The sequence below is a fragment of the Anopheles stephensi genome, chromosome 2, assembly GCF_013141755.1.
Source record: "Anopheles stephensi strain Indian chromosome 2, UCI_ANSTEP_V1.0, whole genome shotgun sequence".
Classification (NCBI taxonomy): domain Eukaryota; kingdom Metazoa; phylum Arthropoda; class Insecta; order Diptera; family Culicidae; genus Anopheles; species Anopheles stephensi.
In genome coordinates this window covers 63,269,377-63,282,489 of record NC_050202.1, presented here as the reverse complement: position 1 = coordinate 63,282,489, position 13,113 = coordinate 63,269,377, and the positions used below count along the sequence as shown (strand labels likewise).

General features: G+C 46.4%; 2 protein-coding genes across 3 annotated transcripts in view; one reads left to right on the top strand and one right to left on the bottom strand.

Annotated features, from left to right (window-relative positions):
- LOC118506718 overlaps positions 1-8,399 on the top strand; it is a 60,645-nt gene extending 52,246 nt beyond the window's left edge. For both annotated transcript variants that reach the window (XM_036044232.1, XM_036044231.1), the window contains exons 14-16: positions 2,292-2,469; positions 2,973-2,984; positions 3,172-8,399. In XM_036044232.1, the coding sequence (XP_035900125.1) occupies positions 2,292-2,469; positions 2,973-2,984; positions 3,172-4,237 (1,256 nt within the window). In that variant the 3' untranslated portion in view covers positions 4,238-8,399. The remainder of the gene's footprint in view (positions 1-2,291; positions 2,470-2,972; positions 2,985-3,171) is intronic.
- Positions 8,400-9,405: 1,006 nt separating this feature from the next.
- LOC118502435 (nuclear receptor subfamily 2 group E member 1) lies at positions 9,406-11,407 on the bottom strand. The gene is made up of 5 exons (XM_036034663.1): positions 11,272-11,407; positions 10,990-11,205; positions 10,105-10,288; positions 9,927-10,030; positions 9,406-9,779 (listed from the first exon to the last, which is right to left on the bottom strand). Exons 1-5 carry the CDS (start codon positions 11,405-11,407, stop codon positions 9,433-9,435), a joined length of 987 nt encoding a protein of 328 aa, XP_035890556.1. The 3' UTR covers positions 9,406-9,432.
- Positions 11,408-13,113: the final 1,706 nt, after the last annotated feature.

Here is a 13,113-nt window from a genome sequence, read left to right as displayed (position 1 = left end):
GTGAGTGGTGTCGGTGGTCGATTCCGTGAACGGTTCAAAATTGTTCACCAATTTATGCTCATAAAACATGCAACATGTCATTGGCAGTGGTGAGAACAGATAGGCTCAATTGGAGCCAATTTTTGAAGGCCACAGTTGTAAATGGTTAAGAATAGGTAATATCAACCGAAATGGATTTACAAGACCTGCCTGATGTTTTTTTGTTACAGCTTTGGGAAAACTTTGCTAGAAATGTAAAACAGGTTTAAGATACCATCCAAAATCAAATATTTACATGAGAAAAGAGTATTACGGTTGAGGTAGACAGAAACAAGGATAAAGTTAATGAAATTGGTGAAAATATAAAATCTGATCTGATGTCAAGTACATGTTACTAGTTTATTGTAAGAAGTTAATAAGGTCTGCATTAATAATAATTTCGTCGAACTTAGCTCCATACTTGCCATTGAAGTTAACTCTTTGGGCTTCAAGCATTTGAAGAGTGTCATCGATGACTCTTCTTGTTCCAGAACGATGTTTGACATCGAAGAGCTCTTATTGCTCATAATTATGTATGCTCACTGGGTTGTATAACTGATTTTTTACTGATATAATGCTATATGATTCACTTCCCTCCATGTAACATTTACCCAAACTTTCACTACTCTGTCCAGTACATCATCGCCTGAAATCAAAATGATTGCTAGTATTTACATTGAAATTTAATATTTCAATCAATTGCACAATTATCAATTATATTTGCAATAACTTATTTATTGCTAAGCTGGATTCATTTGCACAATCCAAACGTTAGCGGTCGGCTCTAGTTATGACCACGCCATCACGTTTATCTACCCCAATCTAGCTAACGACGATTACCACCCGCAGATCGTTGCTCCTTTTTCACTCAATAAAACCACAAACCAGCAGCCATAATCAATATCGTAATCATTATATCCAATCGCTGAAAGCTACTGCCAATCTCGGGCTGTTTGGCGTGTTCCAGCATAATAAAGAAGCAAGCCGGCGGATCAATCATACCACCACAGGAAGAGCAATACATTCACAAACAGACTTCTTGTCTTTTGTCAGGCCTTTCTCCTGAAAGCTATCCGCACCAAAAAGTCACCAAACGATGTGTTTCTCAAAACTATCATCCCATCGCCCCCCGGGGAGACAGCTGATGATCAATTTTCCCTTCCGATATGATAAACGTTTGACGGTGCACAAATCAATTACGCCTCCACGCTAGCCAGCCACTCTCAATTTGATAGCTGTACGAGCTTAGCTTATCTTATCGGGAGGCACACAGGATGGTTTCCGGGGTACGACACGGGTCACGAGCCACCCCGAACCCGAATCGGAATAAGCATAATCAGTCGAAACACGTCTGCACCGTTCAATTTGTACACAACGAAAATCGCATTAATTAGCAGATGTGCTTACCGAACACGTTCGGCGCTGCACGCCGTGATATCGTCGATGCACGTCCGAACAAATTTATGATGAATGTTTTTGTGCCCTTTTTCGCTCGCTCACTCGCTCTTTCTCTCTGGCTGATCGAGCAGATAAAGTGCACTGTGGCGTGATTCATGTGCTTTGTAGTTGAACTCTTATCATTATCGGTTTCAGCTCGGTTGGGAGTTGCATCCCGGTACGCTTTGAAGGTAACAGCGGGTAGCTCAAACGTCATTGCTGACATCCGTAGTGACATTTTTTTTTCTTATTTCACCACCCTTTTTGACGTCATCCAGCATGCCAGCTGGTATGAGAACGTCCCGCGAACTTTCGAGTCACAGCACGACGCGTGTGACTAATATTACCCGTTTTCCTTCTTTAGTGTCATAATTTGTTTTTTTTTCTTTTTCGCTTCCTACCAAGCTTGTAGGAAATGCTACCACGAGTACATTCCGTTCGCTTCAAGCACATTTACCCATTAAAAGATTTCCGGGACTATTCGCGTACGAGGTACCGGGCGCCTCCACCAACGTATCATCGATGTCCTTCGTGCACCACATTCATTCCGTTCCGTTCTACACTCGCATCTTTTCACCTCACGTACACCGAATGTGAAACATCACCTTGCATTCATTTTTTTTGCACTTGCATTCAACCGAACGGCGGAAAAAAAGATCTAAAAATACGCCACCATTATGAAACGCCACCACAGAAACTCCACCGAAACGACGATTCATACAGACTAGCCCTAACAACCATCCCGCATGGGTTTTGGTTTCGGTTTTCTTTTCTTTTTTTCCTCCGCTTTTCATCGCCATTTTGCTGCAAAAACCGCGTCGATTGCACTCGTGCAGGTTCGTCCTGGAGAATTCATATGTCCCAGCAGACGTGCAATTTGCTCGAGAAAGCCGGCGGATACGTAATCGAGCCCCGGGGGCCTATCGAAATCAAGGGCAAAGGCAAAATGCACACGTACTGGTTGCTGGGCAAGAAGGGGTTCGACAAGGCGCTACCACCACCGCCACCGATCGGGTAAGTGCTACTGGGGGCGGCCAGCCAGGCCGGTTGAAGGTGTTTTACCTTCAAATCATTCCAGGTTAAACCCTGTCGCTATAGCTCAAAACTGGGTTAGGATTCTGTAGTAGATTGATGATTTATATACTACTTTAAATTATCTCAACTGTGTCAAAATTCTTTGCTATAAAATAAGATAAATAATACATTAAAATGGAATTGCAATTAAACCATTATAACGCCTTTCAGTATTCAGAATTTACCATAAAAGTCCAAGCTTTGCTCATCAGCCAAAGGTCAAACAAACAGGCATATTCCTCCTGAGGTTACAACTTTGTTTAATCCTAACCTCTGCCGAGATTATAAACATCCTACACTGTAAAAGGATCTTAATACCTACTGCTTTCGATTTTCACCCTTTTTCTCTCGACACATTGTTCACCTGCCACTAATGACCACCCGGCTGTCCATCCGCCATGGACTCGTACCATCTTGGGAACTGCCATCCTTTCCATCGCCAGGGAATCGCACGGGTAAGTTTTGGGGCTGCTAATCCATCCTCCTAAGCAAACATCCTCAACAGCTCATCCAACCCGGTTCGGGTTCGTTAGCTCCCGCTCGCAGGCCTCTCTCTCTCTCTTTCCCGCTCTCTCATCCTTTGAACTTGAGCTGTAACACTGCATATCTTCTTTTATTACCCATCCCTGACCGGACTGACAGGCTCGACGTGGCGATCCTGAAGCACTCGCTCTTCCAGTCGCAGCAGAACCACACCACCAAAATCAATAACGCCTCCATCCAGAGCAACACCTGCTCGACGGCGAACCACTCGTCCAGCCATTCGCCCTCGGTCGCGGGCGAATCGATCGATGTGAAGGTCGAAATAACGCCGCCCGTTCCATCCGGCCCGGACCAGCTGCAGCAACCGGGCCACCCAGATACTGCCGTCCTCTCGACATCGTTCTCCATCGATTCGAGCTCGAGCAATAACACGTTCACGCTGAACCTCGGTGACTTTGTGCAGCCGAAAGCGACGCCCCTGCCGAGCCCACAGGCTCGCAAACTGTCCGAAGTCATTGCCGATGGTTCGTTCCTGAACGCGAACCCGAACTTTGACCGGCTCAATCCTTCGCCAACGTCCACCGCCAGCTCGACGCGGCTGTTCAAGCGAATCGAGGAACTGATCGACCTTAGCTCCCCGTACAACTACTACAAGTGTTTGAGCCCGAGCGAGAACAATCTGTCCCAGTGTACGGAATCGCGGTACGGTAGCTACCAGTTGCGCTCGGACAGTTGCTCCAGCAAACCGGGATCTACGCGATTTTTGCGGCGACAGTTCAGCCTCGACAAGGATGACGTTGGACCGTCGTCCGGGGGTGGTACGAGCGGTGGAGCGACCATGAGCCAGAAGGCGACACTCGACACCATATCTTCCATATCAGTCGATCGTGAGCAGCTGGCACGGATGGGTACGCTAACGTCCATACCGTCGATTAGCTCCACCAATTCCGCGTCACTCCCGGGTGCCGGTGGTCAGAAGCAGCGTAGTTTGGCTATGCACCGCCAGCAGTCGGCCAGTGTCGCTCAGGATCTGGAGAAGATCGAAGAGATCCCACTGTCACCGCAATCCTTCATCATAAATCATACGGGCAGTAGTAGTACCTCGAGCTTGCAGTCCGAAATTAATGAGCGCGGCCGAGCATTCCGCAATGGTGGAGGGGCGACCGATCGGGCACACAACGGGAAGGAACTGCGCCTTAGCGTGGAGGCGCTCGGTCTTCGGTGAGTACACCAGGTCAGCTCGGTGTCGTTGCTGTAAGCGGGCCGGCTCCCATGGCAAACCTATGAGGCGATCGGGAAACGACATCTACCAACCGCGGCTGAACAACAAACAGCAAACTAAACAACAACACATGTGGTGCCCGCGAGGTGCAAAAACTTCTTGACGAGCCGGCCGACCGACCGACCGACCCGGAGAGTTCGGGGTAGAAATGTGTCCAGATTTCGCCGATTCCGGATGATATTATTTACAGTATACGGTGTGGGTGTGTGATTGATGTTTGTGTGTGCACATAGTGTGAGCAAGCACGTGTTCAAGCATGCAGCCATGTTATCCTACTCGCCGGCTTTCAGCGCCTCAACCTTCGCGGCGCTAAAACTTTCACCATCGATCCACGCTCAGCGGAAAAGAGGCGAAAGGGCCACCCTACTCCCCCTCCCCTTTTTTCCTCACCTCCCCCTACCCCCGGCCGTTGCCTCCCGGTTGTATGTGTATGTTTATTTTCTCGCTAGCGCACACGAAAACAATCAACAAACGTTAGCAACAACAAACGGGTATGCCGCGCCGCTACCGAGCCGAACCAAGCGAGCGTATCAATTTCGGCGCCGTAAGACACTTTTCCAGTGGAATTCAGGAAGTGCCGGGCTGAATGTGAAGCAAAACAGTGAGAAGTTGTCGATTTTGCCGACAAACGGGAGGCAAACAAAAGCGATGCAGTGAGGGTGGGTCGAACCGATGTCCATCATCTTTTGATGTGCAACAGTGTCGAATGATGAAAATAAGTTTAAGCTCAGAATTAGTTTGGTGGTTTTGGAGATTTTTGGATGCGTTGGAAACAAATTCAGTTCATCGCAAAAACAATCCATCAGCTGGCATTGCTTCGAAGACACATGATTTTCAACAGATTGTGTTAGTTTTATTGAGACTAACCGATAGTGTTAATAGTTTGGCAAGAAAGACATCCTTCTGCTTTTCTTTAATTGAGCTATGTTATCGATATCTTGAAGAGTATCGATCAACAAATTTGGAACATTGAGAAGGGATTGTTATTCTGTCCATTGAAAACCTTTTTCACGATAAAACATTGCTATCAGAAGATTATTGTCAAGTTCTATTCCATACGTCTTTCGTCCATAACAACTAACACTTCTAGGAACACATCCCTCGCGGCAAAGCTACTCTAAGAATCTCAGTTTGCTCAATAAATATCCTTATCAAAAAATATTTTTTTGATCAAAATGGGGTATTTTTAAATATATCAAAACGGCCCTTTAAGTCCTTACAAAATCCTTGGATTCCTTTTTTTCTACCCCACTGTATTTCTTAAAGACTATCTGTTACGCAGCCAAGACTTCAAGAGAATCATTTTGAATCTCATCTTCCTCCTTCGTCAAGCAAAATGAATTCTTAATGCGCCAGTACATGGAAATTCTTGCATTTCAATTACATCTTGCTACGCCGGCCGACGACGTACTACCTTATCGCCATTCAAACACTCCCATCTTCTATCAGCTGGTTTTATCTGTGTTCCTGAAAATCCCGGAAAAGGCCTATACATTTCCCATCGCATCCGTGTAAATTGCACACGTTCTAAAACCATTTACGGAAAGGGCTAGACTGGCACAGCGAGGAATGTTTTCTGGGAAAGAAGTTAATCCTTGGAATCTCGCTAATACTTACCGCACACACACACAGCTCCACCTTTCCCAGCGACCTGGCCAGCACCCGTCAAACGCAACATCATCATTTATTAATTCAACTCTCACGCCCCGGCTGACTTTTGCATTCCGTTGCCACTTGCCCATTGACGGTGCGCCACGGAAAAGAAAAACAGTAAGTAATCCGCTTGCCACCGTTCAAAGGCCTTTTTTCCATGGTAAGGCGCTTACGCTCCGGTCCCGCGAACCGGTAACGTTTGTGAGGTTTGTCCCGCCCGAAAACGAGCCACTCACTTCTCGGTAGTGGTGGTAATTTAATTTAAACACTACTTACTTATTCACAACAGTCAACAGCCAGTTTTCCCCAGGACCTGGTGGAATGTTGCACACCGGAATGCTATTCTTGCGAGTGAACCGCACGAGTACGCAAACGAACACTGTCTGACACGGGACCCCGTGTCCCGTTCTGGGAGCTTTCTTTCCGCAAACCCGGCTGGAAGGTCAAGCCGTCGTTGCCCCCTTTCGCACGTACATGGGTGTGGAATTAATTAGTTCAAACTATTTTCACAGCCACTTTCGCACGATCTGGCACGAATCATTGCCTTCAATCTGGCTGAATCGTCCTACTGCTAGGGCACTTCCTTCACCGCTGGCTTGAGCTGGCGGGCCATAAATTGGATGATTTAACGTTCGGGTTAAAATTTTCCCACGAGAGCCGCGGAAAGCGAAATTTAAGCTGGGTAAAGGGCAATAAAACCATATCGGATTCGATAATTAGCAAGAAATGTTCTCGCCTGTGACTCGTTTATGGCTGTACAGGTCGTGTACCTCCACCGAGGGTCATCAAAGCCGTATCGTGCCGCTAGTGGTCACATTTGTTCGTGGAGCAATAAACTGGTGTCGATTAGAAGCGGAATCTATGCAACAGCTGGCGCAAGGCAATTTCCTTTCGGAGGTGTCCGCTTGCATGTTTTCGCTTAAAAAAGGGATTTTATTATTTTTCATAACATCGTTCATCTGGAGAGAAGCTCGATTTTTCCGGTGAGTCGTAGCAATTAATTCCGCAATTCCGTTGTCGTATCATCGTAGGTAAAACCTGACTATGTAAATAGACTGTAATTACTCAATGTAATTGTGACTGTATGCGTGTTCCAGCCAAACATTAAATGCCAAACTAAGAGAAAAAATACAACGCGTAGTACGGTGATAACGCCAATCACATTGTTAACTTCCCTGTCCATCCCTTCCTATAGAGCTCCTATAGAGTTATCTGAAGAACGTGCAGCACACCAATAGATATACAGATATAGAGCAGAATAAAGAATCCTTCATCACACAACCCTAACCCAACCCATCCCGATTTAATGAAACTGTTGAAATGTTATAGGCGCGTTAAGCTAGTCAATAATGAAATCGTGCAGCAAAATGTCTAACAAACAAGCCGTTAGCAAAGCTAAAGCATACTAACACAGTGATAGTTTAACAAAACGCAAACCAAGCTTTTGTTCGTTGTAGATGCCACACAGCCGCTTCCTGGTTACAAGGAGTTACGTTCCAGCGTTGTTGGGTGTTAGTATAAGGGCTAAGTCGCACTGCTGTCCCCCTTCGGTGCCAATCGTTATGTTAGTAGTGGAACCAGTTAAAAGAGCAAAGACACAAAATCAAAAAATCTCAAGCCCACTGAAATTTAAACTACGCTGATGGATGGTATAATGCAAAATGTTTAGATGCAAGCAAAACATTAGTGAGTCTTTCCTAGAAATCTGTCAGCTGGTGAGCATCAAGACTCAGGCGTCGTCTGACTATTGTTTTATAGAGTGCACGACAGTCAGTCAGTGTAATATTTACTCCCAGAGTTAGGTAATTGCCAGTGCCAACGTGCGAGATGTCTTGGTGTTGGTCTCAAGTGGTTAAGGCAAGACGTTAAGTTTGTTTCGAGATGCCATTGTTTTGTGTTTGTACGCGTGGAGTAAATACCGAGCTTGTCGTTCGTCCCGGCGACTGCGGCAATGCAAAAAGGCTAAGCGAGTGCCGTGGACGTGGCAACCTAAAAGCAACAAACAATTTACTACAATGTACACAGCGGACCGCAACCAACATTAGCCGGATGCCATTTCTCCCGAAGCCGAAGTGTGTTGTACAGTCACGTCTCGAAGTGAATACGATTTATATCATCTTGTGCTGTGTAGAAAACTGAACTGAGTATGAGCAACTAGAGGTACGTTATTAGTACACGTGTGTCCGAGCACATACATCATAAACCCAATATATATATACTTATACGGTTAAGTAAGGGTGGAATGTTGTAGTACCCGCCCCCTCCTTCGGCCGACGTGGATTGCGGCGTCGGTAAACTATTCAATCATGTTTATATGGATGTTAGAGATTTATTTTATATTTTTCCACTCTTCCAGAGAACACTATTGGATGAAAAATAAAAAAATAAACAATGCCAAAAAGTAAAACTATGATATGGTAGCGAAGCTGACTGTTTCTGCGCTCGTGTTTAAGTGTGTGTCATTTGAGTTTAAATTAGTATGTACATGAGAAATGGAAGCTACAACCGATTCCTCGAACTCCTGCGTTGGTAACAAATTCTCGGTACGGATATTTGCGTTGTTATGTGAAGTTACTAATCAAGTTTCGATTTAATTGTATAGTATTTTATGTGGAATTGATTTAATTTATCTATAATTGGTAAGGTTCGATTCATTCATAATTAATATTAATAACTAATGGGGACACGGTAATATAATATTGAAATATTTGTGCTAATGGGGCGATCCGGCGGCAGAGGCTTTACACGGCGGGACCGGGGTTCAAATCCCATTCAGGTTCCCTCCCCGTACGCAAGACTGACCATCCAGCTACGATGTAAAATCAATGGAAACAAGGGAACTATCTGCAAAACTTGCCCTCTTATATATTTTACACATTTTATTTCGTATAAAAATTTCATTTTGATACAATAATGTCAAATAATTTAAATCAGTTTCCCTGCTTTCAATGACAATACTAATGTAGTTTTTACAACTTAAAATGAACACACGGACAATAGCACACTGAACTGCACCCTAATTGCATTATAGTTCAGTTTATCAAAGCACAAACTTTTCACTCTCTCTCTCTCTCTCTCTCCTACGCTAATATAAACTATTTTCATAACAGCTGCACCGGTTTGGGAAAAATAACTTCTCTTTTTTGCTGCTCGTGTCTGCTCGCTTCATTCCAGCACGGTCAGCACCTAATGTAATTTCATTACAAAACTCTTGCGCTCCCGGCAGCAGCATCACGTTGACCTTTGGTTCAGGTAACGACAAGATGCCTTCACCGGTCCCAGACTCTAAAGGCTCTCCCATCGCCCGAAACTACACTGCAAAGTGCATACACACACACACATGCCATTTCGTGCCCATAATTGGATTCTTCTCGCCCTAACCACATTCCCACCCGACCCGCCCCGCCCCGGATCCCCCACGAAAGTGCGTAATGCGTTTGGCCCGAAGGAATTGGGAAATAAGCTGAGCAGCAGCGTCCGCGAGGCTACAGTTTCGTGAGGATAGTTTCCAGCGTCAGCCCATCATCACTAATTACCTCCCGCAGCATTGCACGGACAGCAAATTCGTTAAAGCGCAGCGCCACGGTACGAAGGCCAAGCAACAGTTTCCCGAGCCGGGTGGAAACCGTTCGCTCGGCAGGATGTGCATTCGGCTCCAGGCCTACCGGGTCCGGTCGTCCTAGTCCGGACCGGACTTCCCGAAACTGTTGCGAACCCTGCTGCTCCTTCGTGGTGCCCGGTAGCTGCTGCCAGCTGTAATGGCTGAGAGCCGTAAGAGCTCGCTCGGCAAGATGCTCCAGCTGGTTGGCTTCCCGTACGCTCAACGCGTACTCTGTTTTCGTTGCATACATTCAGGTGCAGCGTTCATTTTCGTTGGCCAATTGTGTGTGTGTGTGTGCGTGGTGGGAAAAGAAAATGGACCGGGGTGGAGTGTGAGGCGCAATGGGAGTGGGGTATTTCCTTACAAAACGCAACGAACCTTTCCGGCACAGGATCAACGTCTCGAGCAGCGATAGTTCGATCAGATCCACCCGCAATGCCTTAATGTCCTCCATCACCGACCGCAGATGACCGTCGCAGCACCTGGGAACGATGCCAGGAAATGAAAACTACTCGCTCGCTCAAGGGACGGCGAAGCGAAGGTTTGCGAAGCTTACCGTTCGACCAGCGACGATATGTCGATGGACCAGTTGGCCACGCGAAGCAGAAAGCATTCGTACCACACGTGCCGCAGTATCTCGTTCTGCTGCAGCCGGCTGAAGATGGCAAAGTGCTCGTTATGACGCACTTGCCGGATGCACGCCATCAGCACTTGGGACAGAATCTGCACCGAGAACCCATCTTGCGGCAGAAGAAGAAGAAGAGCAAGCATTCAAACGTACATCAATGTCAGCTAGAGGGAGAGATGTATAGGTTCGATAGAAGATCGGCCGTCCATCGAACGATGATGGTGTTTGATTAGCGCTGTTTGCAAAAAGGAGCAGAATTGGCTAGCTCTGGAGACTGGAACTACGAGGAAACGTTGAAGGAAAGCGGCCGCACTTGAAGCATCACCGATTCGCAACTGCAAAACGGGTTACGCTTCATTGATTACATTACTCGGAATTCGTTTAACTCACACAATGCCTAGTGTGGATTGATTGGTGCAGACAGGTGCGATTGCTTGCATCGCATCCACACACATCATCGTCTTTCGCACGTCCCCTGTAGCCGTCTCGGTATCGTGTCTAATCCATTTCAAGCACATCTTTAGCAAAACACTACAAGCTCCCGATGGTAGAGCGCTCTGCACGTCTTTGGAGCTCGGTCGGAATGTGGGGAGCCAATTATTCACCCACTTATGCACATGCCTGAGCCTGAGTTGCAGTGTGCAGGGGCTCTGCTTACATAGTTAGCAACATTCCATTGGAAGTGCTTCGATAACAGGATCAATTTCAAATGCTGGTTGCTATGGGTAACGATTGTGAAGCTTCCAAACACGTGTTGGGCAATGTTGATTGATTTTGAATAATTTTGAGAATTTGTCCCTAGTTTGAGCTTACCTGAATTAGCTCCAGCCAACACTTTCTTCGGTCGTTCTCCACCGACCGATAGCTTCCTGGGGTGCAGTTTATGGGACACCAGTTTACGACTCTTCCTTGGGCCTCGTTCTTGTTGAACGGCCGCTGCGTTCATGCCCACCATAAAACACTTTTGGAGCCGACAAAACGGACACCAGTTGCGCCTTGCCTTATCCACCGAGCATCCTCCCTGACCGGCTGAGGTGCGAAAGGAAACGGTCTTATTTTAGCCTCTGATGCCGTTAATTACTACACCACACTTACAGATGCACGTGTATATTGCCCGCTTCCGGATACTGCGCTTGAAGAAGCAAGAGCACCCATCACAGCAAACCGTACCGTAGTGCTTACCGGAACTCCGATCACCACAAATACGACACACCAACGCTTGCGAGGACATCCTGTGCTGTTCTGGTTTGCCAACACCGAACTACCACGTGGTAGCGCCCGTTGGCCGTGGTTTTATACCGGAACTCGGCTTTCGGGATTGCTGGTCACGCAGTGTTCTAGCGTTCACACCTTACAAGACACAATCATTTATTCACTATTTGCTTTCCCATCGACGCGTCCCCGCGTTACTCTAATAAGCAGACGTCCAATAGTCTTGGTTCTTTCAGACAAGGCACCAGAGGCGCGAATCTGAGGGATTGGGGCAAAGGTTGCTTATCGGTGTCAAATCGGAGCAGTTATTTTTCTATGTTTACACGGAAGGGTCCTTATACTCGTGTCCGGTGATATTGTTGGTCTGCTGGATATGCAAGTCATAGTCCTGGCAAAGGGTGAAAAGCACCAACAAATTCTACAGGGTGAGTTCTAGCCAAGTTGAGACGTAAACCATCACAAATTACAAATAAATGTCGTGAATATGTTTGTACAGATACGTAAAACAACTTTTAAAAAAATATCGTCCTTGCTTATTAATTCCCAAGATGTTAAAGGATTTTTCTTTCAAAAATTTAGCTTAGCTTGCTGAGTAAAGAATTTTTCCTCAACTCACACCCAGCAGTACATTCAGTCGCCATTACGCTGCCTTGTCAAGCCACTGATAACAATCAGCATAAGAAAGCGTTAAATCACCCTCTGCCGACAAACACCCTTCGGAACTTCGTCGCGGGGGGGAAATGTAAATACAGGACTTTGGCACTGGCAGCTCTAACAAGGAATCCGCTCCTTTCCCTTCGAATCAACGCAATCGGGCACCGGGCCCGGCATTGACACAATCGAGACAATCAATTGGCGCCGGTCTTTGATCGGAAACCACCGTTCGATCGATCAACCGTCATTCGTCATTCCGCACAATCAACCGGGGAATCCGGTGTCTATGGGACCCTGCCGAACCCGATGGATTACTTCCGCCCTGGGGGTTTTTCACGCACACCTTTGCTGTACGGAAATCATTTACACCACCGCCCAACGGAAGACGAAGAACGAAAGTGATGTAGATGTGGTGGGTTGAAGCGTGTCGACGATGAGGAATCATCAAAATGTCACTTCAAGGCACGGGAGCACAACATCGTTATCGATGAGCAAAGGTTGACACATTGTCAAACGGGTGGGAGCCTACGCGCGATGACGGTTTGAAGGAGGCAGGTATATTTACAGTGAGGAAACATTCGAGAAGCTCATTAGAATCGGTCAGTAGACGGCTGTACTTTTACACCGTGGAACATTTTATGCAAAGTTCCCTTACAGCATACAGATCAACTATTTAAGTGCTCAATAAAAAATCCATGATGATGACCCTTGATGATGAATTCAGTCTCGGAACTACCTACATTTCCAGCGAGCTTTTAGCTCCATAGTATCTTCTTACACGCTGGTTGTAGCCGGTTTCGGCTTAAACAATATTCTCTCACTTCTTGAGAAAGGCCATAACGTCTAATATATGTCAGTCTGTATCTATCACAGCATATATCCGCAAAGAGCAAAACTGACGAGGATAACTGAAGGCCTGATGATTTCATTAGGACCATCCACAGAGCATTCGAACCGAAAGGTGAGACGTATCCAGGATACGATACGATACATTGCTCTGAAGAAGCCTCAGCCGAGGCCATTCATGCCTGGGAAGTGAACAATAGCCGAAAACGAACAACCGATTGTGTC

Excerpts from the sequence above, each read along its gene's own strand:
- LOC118502435 (XM_036034663.1), bottom strand. The coding sequence starts at position 11,407 with ATGTCCTCGCAAGCGTTGGTGTGTCGTATTTGTGGTGATCGGAGTTCC. Across the intron at positions 10,289-10,989 it reads GTTGGCTGGAGCTAATTCAG|ATGGGTTCTCGGTGCAGATT; the intron begins GTAAGCTCAAAC and ends TTCTGCCGCAAG. Across the intron at positions 9,780-9,926 it reads GTTGATCCTGTGCCGGAAAG|AGTACGCGTTGAGCGTACGG; the intron begins GTTCGTTGCGTT and ends CAACGAAAACAG.